Raw genomic sequence first — 12,961 nt, 5'->3', positions numbered from 1 at the left:
CTTGCTCTATCGAATATTTTTACCCAACCTCCTTAATAGGCGTAAGAGTAACAACCAGTACTATTAAAATAAAGCATGATTTTAACCATTTGTTTGTTTTTCAGTGTTTTTTTCCTCATTTTTTCTCTTTTTTTTTCTCGGTTTGCAATAGGAGGCAACTGCCTACATGCTTCTATGTAATTTACGGCCCTGGATGCACAGACTGGAAAACATAATGACCCTTACTATCATTGGTGAAGAATAAAAATTAGAATAATAAAACTGACCTTGTAATAATGATTGCACATGGGCTGAAGCTATTTTTGTTTGTCCATTATCTGGTTCTCTTTGTTTATTAATTGACAGTCGCAAGGTATTATCGTAAAATAAAAATGTAATGAAATCATCTTCATAACTTTCAATATGCCATTCTGTCAAACTGAAATAAATGTAAAAATTATGTTTTAAAACAAACAAGTGAATCTGTGAGCTACTGCTGTGAAGCTGCCTTCCTTAAAGTATGAGGTAAACAAGAAGTTGTTGAGTGATAATTCTGAAAACATTTCACACTGTATAGTAAAATCAAGCAAAACTGATTAAAAATACAAACTATTCAAATGAAATTCCTCATTTCTGTTGTGAGGACTTATCAATTTTATGTAGTAAGTAAAATACTTTCAATTTTAAATTGTATCATGCTACATATTATTCATGCATTTTTTTTTCCAAATATACCAAAAAAATAATGGTCTGATAAAACAGTACAATAAAATATCAATTTCTGCAATAGTCTAAAACATTCAAATTTGCAAGATATTTCTTAATTAAGTCATGTTAGTGTATTTACCTTTCAATGGTATCAAGTTTTTCCTCTAGTTCTTGAATTTCCAGTTGTACCATTATATTGTCATCTGCCTCCTCTTCATTGTTTATATTTTCTTCTTCTCTCTGTAGTTTTGATTTTTCTGTCTGTAGGTTCAGTTTTTCTCTGTTTAACATAAATTTCATGTTAGTCCTTATATAACTATCAGATCAAATATCAAAATCTAATCACAAATCTTTAAATAACATTATCTATATATACATCTAGGAATATGTCAGATACAACAACCTGGCCAAAAAGCAGATAACAGTCAAAAGCCACCAATAGGTCTTCAACCTAGGGGAAAAATCCTGCACACCCTTAGGTGGGCCTCAGCTAGACCCTTAATAAAAAAAATTATGCTAGCATGTCAGAAACTCACCAATACCCAAATTAGGTATACTTGTATGATGACAATGAAGAAATTTTCGAATTTAATTTCCTCTTGTAAACCCTAAATACTGATATTTACATGCATATTGCAAAATCTTCCAAAACTTTAGACCATGTTGATATAAAATTTGAGATTAAATTTGCGTTTCATCATCAAATGATAATGGATTGTAGATATTTTACAAGATTTTTGCTAAAAAATGTTTGAAAGAATATCATTTGTTGAATTTATGTGAATATGCAGAGGTCTCATATTTTGTCTTCAATTTAATTCTCACAAGTCGTTGAAACTAGTTGCTAACCATGTGAGACCCTCATGGGTATTTTAGTTCATTTATAGCGAACCCTATGATAGTTTTCCATAGATTCACCTGCAAGTTACCTGTCGATTTAAACTTTTGGCAGTTCTATTGTCCCATCTAACAAATACAACAGGTATTGTTCTCTGTATAGTTTATGCACCAGGACCTTTAAATTTCTTCCAAGAGAAATCTATCACTCATTGATTAATTTACCTGAACAAAAAATTGAACTGTCAATGATGAAAAAATACTTATACCAATACCAAGAAAGGACTCACAAAACTGCATGTGGTGTTGTATTTATTCAATACCAAAAACTCGTTTTTAATGTGTTCAATATGAACAATGATTAATACTGATTTAAAAATTAAAAGTTGATTTGTGATCAAATTTTCAATATTTTTGTATGTTTGATAAATAAAAATTTGAATATTATTATTTTTAAATTAAGGTCTTCATAAACATAGTCTATAAATTAACAACAACAAAAACATGCAAATTCATTGGAAAATACTAAAAAATGTGTCTAAAATTAACTTTTTATTATTAAACTAGATTTTATATTGAACAGATTGAAAATATATTAATGATATATTGAATAAATACAATATTGCATACAGATTATGTGAGTTTATAGAAGTATTTCAATAAAAAAAAGATAATTTTTTTGTCAGCTAAATTAATCAATGAGTGATAGATTTCTCTTGGAAGAAATTTAAAGGTCTTGGTGAATAAACTATACAGAGAACAATACCTGTTGTATTTGTAAGATGGGACAATAGAACTTACAAAAGTTTAAATGGACAGGTAACTTGCAGGTGAATCTATGGAAAACTATGATAGGGAATAACAAACCCCTAGTTTAACTATGAGGGAGAGAAAAAATAATTAAAATGTGTATACCTCTCTAGATCAACTTGAGTTTCCTTTAATCCTTCCATTTCTGAAATAAATTTAAAAATATTTTGAAAAGAAAACAATTGTTATTTTAGTAATTTAAAATGCAATCTGTTACATTGTCAGTAAGATATGGTAGGTGACTTAAATCATGTTATAGTATGAGACTCCCTCTGAGTAGCAAAATATGAATTGATGCCATGAAATTTGGTGATGTTATCTAATCAAAAAGAACATTACAAACAGTGCTGCATTAGAAATCCATGTATAATTCATTTCTTGTAGTCTAACAACTATAACAGGATCACATCACTGTAGTTTTCATTACTCATCTAGCTTTTGGATAAAAAATGCAACAGGCCATTAATCAAAACTACATCCCTCCAAAACTTACCTTGTTCTTTTTGTTTAACTTCTTGATCTAATGAATTTAAATATTCTATGTCTTCTGGTTCTGGTAGAGGTTTCTGCTCTAATTCTAGGATCAATTTATCTAACTGATTTGAAGCTGAAATTATAATAAACAAAGTTTAAAAACCGAATATGAATACATATGATGAACCAAACAGAACAAATATTTAGATACATACAAAGTTAGTCATGGTAACAGGCAACCAGATCAAACTTTGTACATTGAAAATACTTTGCTGTTTACATTCAGATTACTGTTTCTAGGGATTTCTTTATAGTTTCATTTAATCAGAAGGAAAACAACTCATTCATGACCCCATTGCTTCCTATATTAATTCCTGCAATTTCATGTCAAAACAATGCCATATCAAGGTGTGTTATGAAAAAAAATCACATCCCTCAATTGCATTTAAGAGAGGACAGAAATATAAAACTAAATGAAGAATGCCCCTTATCAAGCCCTATATTAGTGCCCTCTATACCTTAAATTACATTAGATTATAAAACTAGTAATAAAACATTGACAGAGAGGAAAACTCTTTTAGAAAAGTATGTCACAGTTGCAGGTGAAAATATCTTGTTCTAGATCAGAATTAAAACATAGTTAGAATCTTTATCAATGCCAACTATCTTTAACAAATGGTCAGACAACAAAAAATAAACTTTGAACTTATCAATTCATTTACCATTTGACAACACTGATAGCTCTTCTTGTATAGTATCACTAGCTTGAACAACTCCGTTTACTTCTTCACTCAATTTCTCACGTTTTTCCTGTAAATAATTAAAGTTGTAGTAACAAGAGGTGCGTAGTAGGAACATGAATTGTGCAACTGGATTTATTTAGACCATGAAAAATAACTTTAAAAGATCAATAGTTGTTTACTTTTTATATTTACGGGTAAACCATGGCTGGCAATGAAAACAATATTCTGCATTTCTCAATAAAAACAAATAAATAAAACATTTGAAAACACCCCTTTTTTCAAAAGATACTATGATTTAGAAATTTCAGGAAAATTATTAATCAGAGAAGCAGCAACAAAGCATTTCATCAAGAACAAATGTTTCATATAATTACAATACTAAAAGATTTCAAGCTATACTAAATAAATACCTTTATAACGTCATAAAATTGCTCATGGCAATGTAATTTCATATCTTTCCACTTCTTATCCACTTGTTTTGAACAATATTTTCTCATAACAGTTACTTTTTCTTTCATTTCATATTTCTGAAAGAAATAAAAGTAAGCTCTCACAAGACATGTTTTTAATAAGAAATGTCTAATATTTAGAACATTCAATTTAGTTGGACTTGATTTATAGATGTACAATATTGGAGGTTGCCAGGTAAGTTTCAGATTAGTTTCTTCTATTCAATATCATCATAAATCTACAAGAATCATTTGTTGCTGAGGTCTTGTCTGTAAGTGATATTCTTTAATTGACTGATTAATTGTTGGTGTTTATTACCACTTTCAGCTGACTTTGCAAATGATTTTCATTGTTATGGAGGAAGCTGGACAACATGGACAGAATATCTGGCCGTTAGCAGGTACATTTTGTAAATTGCAAACCTAGTTTAATTTAGATTTAAGTTGAATTTAAGCGGTTTTGGACATTTTGATGTTTTGCAAGAAGTGAAACCCTAACGCCAATATGAACATTTGAAGGGTGATATTCTGTAGATTTACAATACTTTTTAATTTTTAAATTCAAGTAGCCAAAACAGTGGCTTGGTTATACCTTCTCCATTGATATTTTCCAATCAATTAGTCATCCTTGTCATTCCCTGGCCTTTAGACTATTATTGTAAGTCAGTGTAAATTACCATACATATAACAAACTTCCAAATTTGTTTTTGTTTCCAGTATAAACGCTAATGTTTGCTGTCAACAACAATAAAATGTGTGAATTTGTTACTGGCTTTAAATTTGTGATGTTTTAAGTAAAAAAAGTATGTGTAAATAATAGTTATGAATCTGCTTAATCTTATGCCACATATTAAAGACCAATAATAGATTCAACAAATTTCTTCGGTCTGACAACTTGGTTACATTGTATAACGTTTTACTGTATACCTGTTCTTCTGATCCCTTCATACCCACATCAAACACTGCTGGCTGCTCCTCCTTAATAGTGTCAAGTAGTTCTTTTGTCTGTGGTTTTAACCTAAGGAATATATATATTCAACAATAGGTTTTGATACTTGAAATTAACATTGAAAGCTGCCAAAATAACTATGGCACTCAGAAAAATTTACATATGTTTCTTTCGATAATTCATAATCCCTTTTCTACTTCAAACAACCAAAATAATCCCAAATCCCTAGTTTAGCCAATGGACAATTAATTTAAATCCAGAAACAACAACATGAAAATCCCTAAAACCCATCTTATCCAACAGTCATTTGAGTATATCACCCATTCCATCAGGGGAGGTAAACTACAGTACTTAGATTGAAAGTCTATTATCATCTAACTTACACAGACAATTTCTCTTTAGCTTGTTCTATCACTGTATTGTATACACTGATGTATGGTTCATGGACATATTTTGCTTCAATCTGACCCCTGATGCTGTCTTTATCTACTTTCTACAAGTAAAAAAGCGTTAAATTATAAATAAGATTATAAGTCAAAATTAACATGATTATCTGTAGATCTTCAACATATATACTAATGGGGTTTTTTTCTGTTGTGCTAGAAGTTTTGGAATTCATGTACATATTTTTTTTATCATATATATACAGTATTTTAACTCTTAACTTTGGGATGAGAAAATCTACAGAATATTCAGCTAAATGATTAAAAATTGTAGAGCAGCATGCAGACCGATACATTGTGAAAGCTGTTACTGTTTTTAATTTTGAAAAGTCGACTTTAAAAAAAAACAAGACTTAGAAAATATAAAGAGATAGGTATCAGATTGGAATGGTCAAATGTCTTACTTTTAATGTGGCAATGCTCTGTCTTGCCATTTGACTCCTTTCTTTCAACCAAAATGGTACTATCACATTGATCCTCCTACAGAAATGTTCTACTGTCATGGAACCATCATCACTGTCATTCATCTACAAAATAGTAACAAATTATCATAGAACAAACAGGGTGAAACTTGTAAGAATATCAATCATATATCCTCTGACAAAGTCTAAATCAAACACTTTTTCATCACAGAAGACATGAAATAAATTCAGGTTGGCAATTATATAAACAAATTGCAGTGAATGAGTAACTTCGCAAAAGATCAAGACCTACAGATTTTAACGTTAAATATTCTCTATAAAAGTAATTCAGCTATTTTAATATACTAATGAAATTTATCTACCATTTTGAGTTCAAACACTGTGTGTGGAAGGTGCATTCAACTCCAAAATCTCAATTGACTAGGAATGTTAGTTTTTTATAAAGCCAATAGTGTTGAAAGTGGTATTAATCACCAACAATCAATCATTTTTTTGTTGGTTTATTTTTTAGCTTTTGGTTGCTGTCTTATAGGTATATATTCCACATGTGTATTAAAGCTTTTGGTTGCTGTCTTATAGTTATATATTCCACATGTGTATTAAAGCTTTTGGTTGCTGTCTTATAGTTATATATTCCAAATGTGTATTAAAGCTTTTGGTTGCTGTCTTATAGGTATATATTCCACATGTGTATTAAAGCTTTTGGTTGCTGTCTTATAGATATATATTCCACATGTGTATTAAATCATATTGTTATAGAAAAAAACTATCTTCATGAGTAAAATATAAGTTCTATTCATAAGTTCTACCATAACACATAATGGCTGGGTGTCATGCTCTTTCAAAATTTAGTTCCATCAAGATATTACTTTGTACTGGTTACTTGAATTATTTCTAAAAATAATAAATAAACAGTGTATGAAAGTTTTAAACTATAGTGTAAGAAATGTATAGGACTAAAATATTGACCATAGATTGTTTAAGATAATCCTCCATATTTATCTCAATGATAGATCTTGACCCACTACTACATGTGAGATTAGAGTGGCTACTATCAGACTCTATGATAGCACCACTGCTAGAGGTCAGGTTCAGCTGGTAGTTTGTTGTTTCGGGTGGAACACTTGATATTGTAGTACTGGTCAACAGTTCAGCTGGCATATATATATCTGTTATTCCACCTGGTAACTCTGAAAATAGCAAAGAATTTTTGAATGAATAGAGTTATGTCTATCATGAAAGATTGTCTATTGTCTCAAGCTGCATTATGAGCAACCAGATCCCCTACCTAAATTTACTTTATATCTAGCTTTTGAAACAAATGGGTGTATGTGCTTGTCAATAATTCAAGAGCTTTAATATTAAAACAAGTAATAGATTTGAAATAATAAAATAGATCTTAAATAAGAAATGTGTCTGTCTTTCGTTAAGTTCTGTACTACATTTTTTAAAAGTAGTAAGCTTATTTGTATTAAATTTCCTGAAAACATTATTTTCAATCAGAGTTGAAATTAAAGCTTATAATAGATAAACAGTTGATTTCTTAAATGTTATGATATACATCTATATAAATTTAATTAAAAAAGAACACAAAATTCTTTTTAACAATGAACCAATGGCAATGCATTGCAATTCTTTTTAGAAATAGATATGTATCCCTTTGACACTATAAATATTTTTTGTATATGTTCCGGACCATATGAGTATTTGGACCATACGCGTATGGTCATGACCATATGGGTATATACTCATATGGTCCGACCATACGCGTATGGTCCGACCGTACGCGTATGGTCGGGGTAATTAACACTCTGTTACAGTTTACTTTAAATACGTCTCAACTCTTCATATGGTATACATGACTGTTCATTAAAAAGACGCTATCATATAGGTGATTTTATATTAATTTATATAATCATAATAAAAAGATTAACTAAAATAATTTAGAAGTTTCAAATAGTTAATTTTATTTACTTGTCAAAACTATCATAAACACATTTTATACCAATGGTCATTGCCGATGGTCATTACCGATGGTTATTACCGATTTGTTACAACGTGTGCACAACACGGACTAGTAAATGCAAAAAAAGCTATGATACGGTGTGGAAGTAACTGTCACATCAAGCCTACATGCAAGAATATAATTAGCGATGAAAACTAACTAGGGCATCAATATTTAATTTTTACGTAGCCTTTGAATTATAAAATTAATACATTATCATGTAACCATCTTGCTTTTTATATAGTTTTTGTATTGATACGTTTATAATGTAATTTGAAAAAAAATATCTATATGGTCCAAATACTCATATGGTCCGGCCCGTTAATAACCAAACGAGTATTATACTCATATGGTCCGACCGTAGGAGTATACGCATATGGTCCAAATACTCATATGGTCCGGAACATATATAATTTGATTGGATAAGTTAACAAATCTTAACAACATTCTTGCCTTTACTAATGAGATGGTCAAAGTCTTCTAATCAATAACTAACATACTTTGTTTTTATTTCAATTATCTTATGTCTAATTAAGAAGGAAATTTACAATATTTAGCCCCAGGTTATAAATTGTACTCCAGTGGCAGTTAAATAATCTGTAATTGGGGTGGTTACCCAAACAAAAGGTTTAAATCATGCATGTCATAAAAATAAATTTTGATCTTAAAAATTAGCTCAACTAATTAATTATTCTACTTTTTTTTTTATATTTCCTTAAACATTATAATTAACTATATGCTAAAATATTTTTTTTAAGAGTAAAAACAAAAAAGCTAACCCTAGTCAGTAAGAAAGCTAAATTTTTGAAAAACAATTAGTTATGAATAAGTGATTATTGCAATATTAATACAAGGACATCTTTCATTTATGTTGAAAGTCAAAATTTCAAGATTTTTTAAATATTTCTAATCTTCATCATGAGATTTGATCTATAAAAAAAACCAGCTATTAACTTATGATTTAGAAACAATGCTTTGAATGATGCATTTGGTAAAGGTCTTAATTTCCACTATACAAATGTTGAGCAATATAATTGTGTTTTACTCATGTTATTTTTTGTTGAAATGTTGAAGTATGTAATTGACAGTAATCGAAAAGTAATGTAATTACTTTTGATAAAGTAATCGATTGTAAATCGATTGTAATCGATTACATACTAAAATTTAAGTAATCGATTATTTCATGTTATCGATTATTAATCGATTACATTTGTCAGTAATCGTGCCCATCCCTGTTCAACTCCATCAAAAACTACCTTGACCGAAAGCTTTAACCTGAAACTGGCATTTTATCATTTTCTATGTTCAGTGGACCGTAAAATTGGGGTAAAAACTCTTATTTGGCATTAAAATAAGAAAGATCATATCATAGGGAACATGTGTACTAAGTTTCAAGTTTATTGGACTTCAACTTCATCAAAAACTACCTTGACCAAAAACTTTAACCTGAAGCGGGACAAACAGACAGACGATGGAATGAACAGACGAGCGGACACACAGACCAGAAAACATAATACCCCTCTATTATCGTAGGTGGGGCATAAAAAAAATAAGGTTTCCCAAGCTTTTTTGCAAAATTGATGTTATTTGAGTACACAGTGCAATTCAGGTACATTGAAGTTAAACAGGCAATTCAGGTGTAAGTAAAAATAAAACTAAATATAAATTAGGTTAATAAATACCCAATGAATTGTCAGCCCTCCCATCACTTTTTGATCTTCCCCTTACTGTGATGTTGGAACTGGCTTCTAAGATTGGCAGGGGAGATTCTCCATTCTCAAAGTCTGGACCATTATGTGAAAATAACTCCTTTGAACAATGCATTGGTTGATGCTGACCCATTTCATGAGTTGTTTTATGTTCTGTTTGTGTAACACGTTCGGATATCTTTACAGTACTTCCTCTGAGAGGTGGTCTCACCTCAGAAGAAAAGTCTCTGGATGTCACAAACATTTTACCACTAGGAGTTCGTGTTTGTAAGCCCAAGCTCTTACATGCATTTTTGTCCATTCTTTCTATCATATCTGTTAAATTTAGATTGCCACCATTAAAGTCATTGTTAAAATTCTCTGCATTTTTCTTAACACTCTCTAGTTGTGCTTTATACTTAAAAAAGAAACCATCAGTTATATCTGGACTGGCACTTTCTCTTCTAGTTTCAGTGTTATCTGAATTTTTATCATTTTCTCCATTCATATCCTTTCTCATTTTGTCAATCAAACTTGATATTCCTCCTTTTTTCTTATTTTTCCCAACATTTTTGTAGTTTTCAATCTCACTGGTTAAATTTACCTCAGGCTCTAACATATTCAAACCAGGTGAATGATTTTGACTAATTACTTCTATGTCTTGATGATATTTATTTTTAACAATGTCATTTTCTGTTAACGATTCTAACCTCTCTGCACCTGTATTTGTATATACCATTTCTTCACCATCTTTGAATTGCTCTGTCTTGTTTTGGGTTGTATCAGAGTCTGCTTCCGACAACCTTTTAATGACATCTGGCTGATTAGTATCTTTATCTTCACGATCAGGAGAACTACTAAGACCAACCTCTAATTTTCCTGTCATTGCTTGAGTTTGTTCCATATCATTATTATCTTTAAACAGCAATGTTTTATCCTTCAAAAGATGAGAACCCATCTCTAATTTTCCTGTGAATGCTTGAGTTTGTTCCATTTCATTATTATCTTTGAACAGCGATGTTTTATCCTTCAAAAGATGAGAACCCATCTCTAATTTTCCTGTCAATGCTCGAGTTTGTTCCATTTCATTATTATCTTTAAACAGCAATGTTTTATCCTTCAAAAGATGAGAACCCATCTCTAATTTTCCTGTGAATGCTTGAGTTTGTTCCATTTCATTATTATCTTTGAACAGCAATGTTTTATCCTTAGAAAGATGAGAACCCATCTCTAATTTTCCTGTCAATGCTTGAGTTTGTTCCATTTCATTATCATCAGGAAAAATCACTGTTTTATTTTTCAGTCCCTCACTTAAATGCATTGATTTAGAACTTTGGCTCCTGGAATCTAGTTTGATTGTTGTATTTATTGGTCTGGTTTGCTCCATCTGATTTTCTTCATTAAATACTATGGTATTGTTCCCCACAGTGGGCGATTTATAATTTCTATTTACCACATCTCCATCAGCTTGATCCAATATGGTATTTCCTGTTGTAAGTGATGTTGTTTTAACACAAGACAGATATTCAACTTTAGATGTCAATGCACAGGTTTCTTCCATTCCATTGTTTTCTGTAAAGATGGTAGTTTTATTTTCTTTAACATATGACAGCTCGCTCAACTTTGATGTGACTGTGCATGTTTCTTCCATATAGTTTGTTTCATTGAATATTTTTGTTCTATTCTCTCTTTCTTGCTCTTTATCTGATTTTGTGATAATATCAATTTTGCCTGCGACAGTTCGCGTTTCTTCCATATCATTACTTTCATGGTACAACAATGTTTTATTGTCAAAGCTGACACCTCTTGATATATCTATATTTTTTGCCCTGTTGGGTAATTCAATTTTTTGTGCAAGTACATTTGTTTCTTCCATACTATTATCTGATATCTTTGTGTCTTCCTGTTTATTTGATTTACTCAGAACAGGAAGTTCTATTTTGTTTGTAAACACAGTTGTCTGTTCCATATCATTGCCATCTGGGAACAAACACGTTTTGTTCTTTTTATCAGTACCAAACGACTTTCGACATCCCACAGGATTGATACTAGTTAGTACATTAGTTTCTTCCATGTCATCATTCTTATACAAAACAGTTTTATTTTTTTCAAGAAGTTTACTTGAATGTACAAGATCAATTTTACCTGTAATAAGACCAGTTTCTTCCATTAAACTATTATCAGACAAAGTGGCTTTGGCTGTGCCAATAGTCTCGAGACATTCATTATAATTCAGTTTTCCTGTTAACATTTCAGTCTGTTCCATGTCAAGCCCCCTGTCAAATATCTGGGTCTTTTCTGTCTCATCCTTAGCCATAATGTTTTCATTCCGCTTCACACTATCAAAGAGAAATGTATTTTTCGATTTCTGATTAGGCAGTGCATCAAAATTGATTTGGCTTCGTATAACCTCAGTGTCCTCCATATTGTTATCCTCCCCAAAAAACACTGTATGGTTGCCCATCTCATTGCCCTGCCCAAAAAACATTTTGTTGTTGCTTCTTTCTGATGTCATCTTTGATTTCAAGAAGCTAGGTACTTTGACAGACTCTGAAAACAATGGTTCACTATTTTGAATACATTTTGTGAGAACCTCAGTCTCTTCCATGTCATTGCCATCAAATACAATTGTCCTTTCTTCATATTTATCTAGAGGTGACTCAGGTGCTTTGAAGGTCAACTGTTTTAAGAATGATAATCCATCAACTTTAGAAACTGGTCTATCAGCCTCATCCAGTGGATTAAATGATTCTGTTGTTATAGGTGTAAATGCTGATCTGTCACTGATACTGGTGAGAGGTTTGCGTGATGTGACATTCGTGGTGAATGTTACAGAGGCTCCTGCTATTGTTGTCACACTCGTACTTAACGCTGTGTACTTGTTTATTGAAGTATTAATCAATGTATGGAAATCTGATTCTTGTTCCACTTTATACATGTTGTTGCTGTCAGGACTGGAAAACTTCTTTTCTGGTAAAAATAGCTTCTCTGAAATACTATTAAAGAAAAAAAACATATTTTAGTGCAATGTACATATCTGATTGGACATAAAAAAAAAAGCAAAATGTTCATTTCAAGGATAGCTTTCACCATTTAAAATTAATGTTGCATGAAACGAAACAGAACATACTGATAGTTTACACAAATAAATACGGTTTACTTTTATAACAGTTGACTGATAAGTTTAAATATATATCTGTACAAATGTACCATTTTAATGGTGCAGCAGATAACTTGATCTTATCACTTTCCAATTATTTTCATAATCTCTGTCAATGCTTTGTCTCAATTGTTTAACTATTGACTGATGTATGAGGTAATCTTAAAGAAGTGATTAAAAATAAAATTATGATTAAGATTATGTATGTCAGGGATTAACTAAATCCTCCATATTGTTTTTGTCTAGGTTTTTTTTGTTGGTTTTCTGCAACTGTATTGTTCTTTTAACATACAG

At 30.7% G+C, this 12,961-nt stretch overlaps 1 protein-coding gene across 2 annotated transcripts in view; it reads right to left on the bottom strand.

Moving 5' to 3' along the window:
- The window catches only part of LOC143067976 (uncharacterized), a 37,816-nt gene that overhangs the window by 7,588 nt on the left and 17,267 nt on the right, over positions 1-12,961 (bottom strand). For both annotated transcript variants that reach the window (XM_076241676.1, XM_076241677.1), the window contains exons 10-20: positions 9,502-12,503; positions 6,784-7,004; positions 5,797-5,919; positions 5,333-5,442; positions 4,928-5,018; positions 3,962-4,078; positions 3,531-3,618; positions 2,828-2,941; positions 2,440-2,479; positions 827-967; positions 267-418 (exon numbers count right to left, since the gene is read on the bottom strand). In XM_076241676.1, the coding sequence (XP_076097791.1) occupies positions 267-418; positions 827-967; positions 2,440-2,479; positions 2,828-2,941; positions 3,531-3,618; positions 3,962-4,078; positions 4,928-5,018; positions 5,333-5,442; positions 5,797-5,919; positions 6,784-7,004; positions 9,502-12,503 (4,199 nt within the window). The remainder of the gene's footprint in view (positions 1-266; positions 419-826; positions 968-2,439; positions 2,480-2,827; positions 2,942-3,530; positions 3,619-3,961; positions 4,079-4,927; positions 5,019-5,332; positions 5,443-5,796; positions 5,920-6,783; positions 7,005-9,501; positions 12,504-12,961) is intronic.

This window comes from Mytilus galloprovincialis, chromosome 3, assembly GCF_965363235.1.
Source record: "Mytilus galloprovincialis chromosome 3, xbMytGall1.hap1.1, whole genome shotgun sequence".
Lineage (NCBI taxonomy): Eukaryota > Metazoa > Mollusca > Bivalvia > Mytilida > Mytilidae > Mytilus > Mytilus galloprovincialis.
The sequence above is the reverse complement of the archived record's forward strand: the minus strand, read 5'-3'. Positions and strand labels throughout refer to the sequence as shown.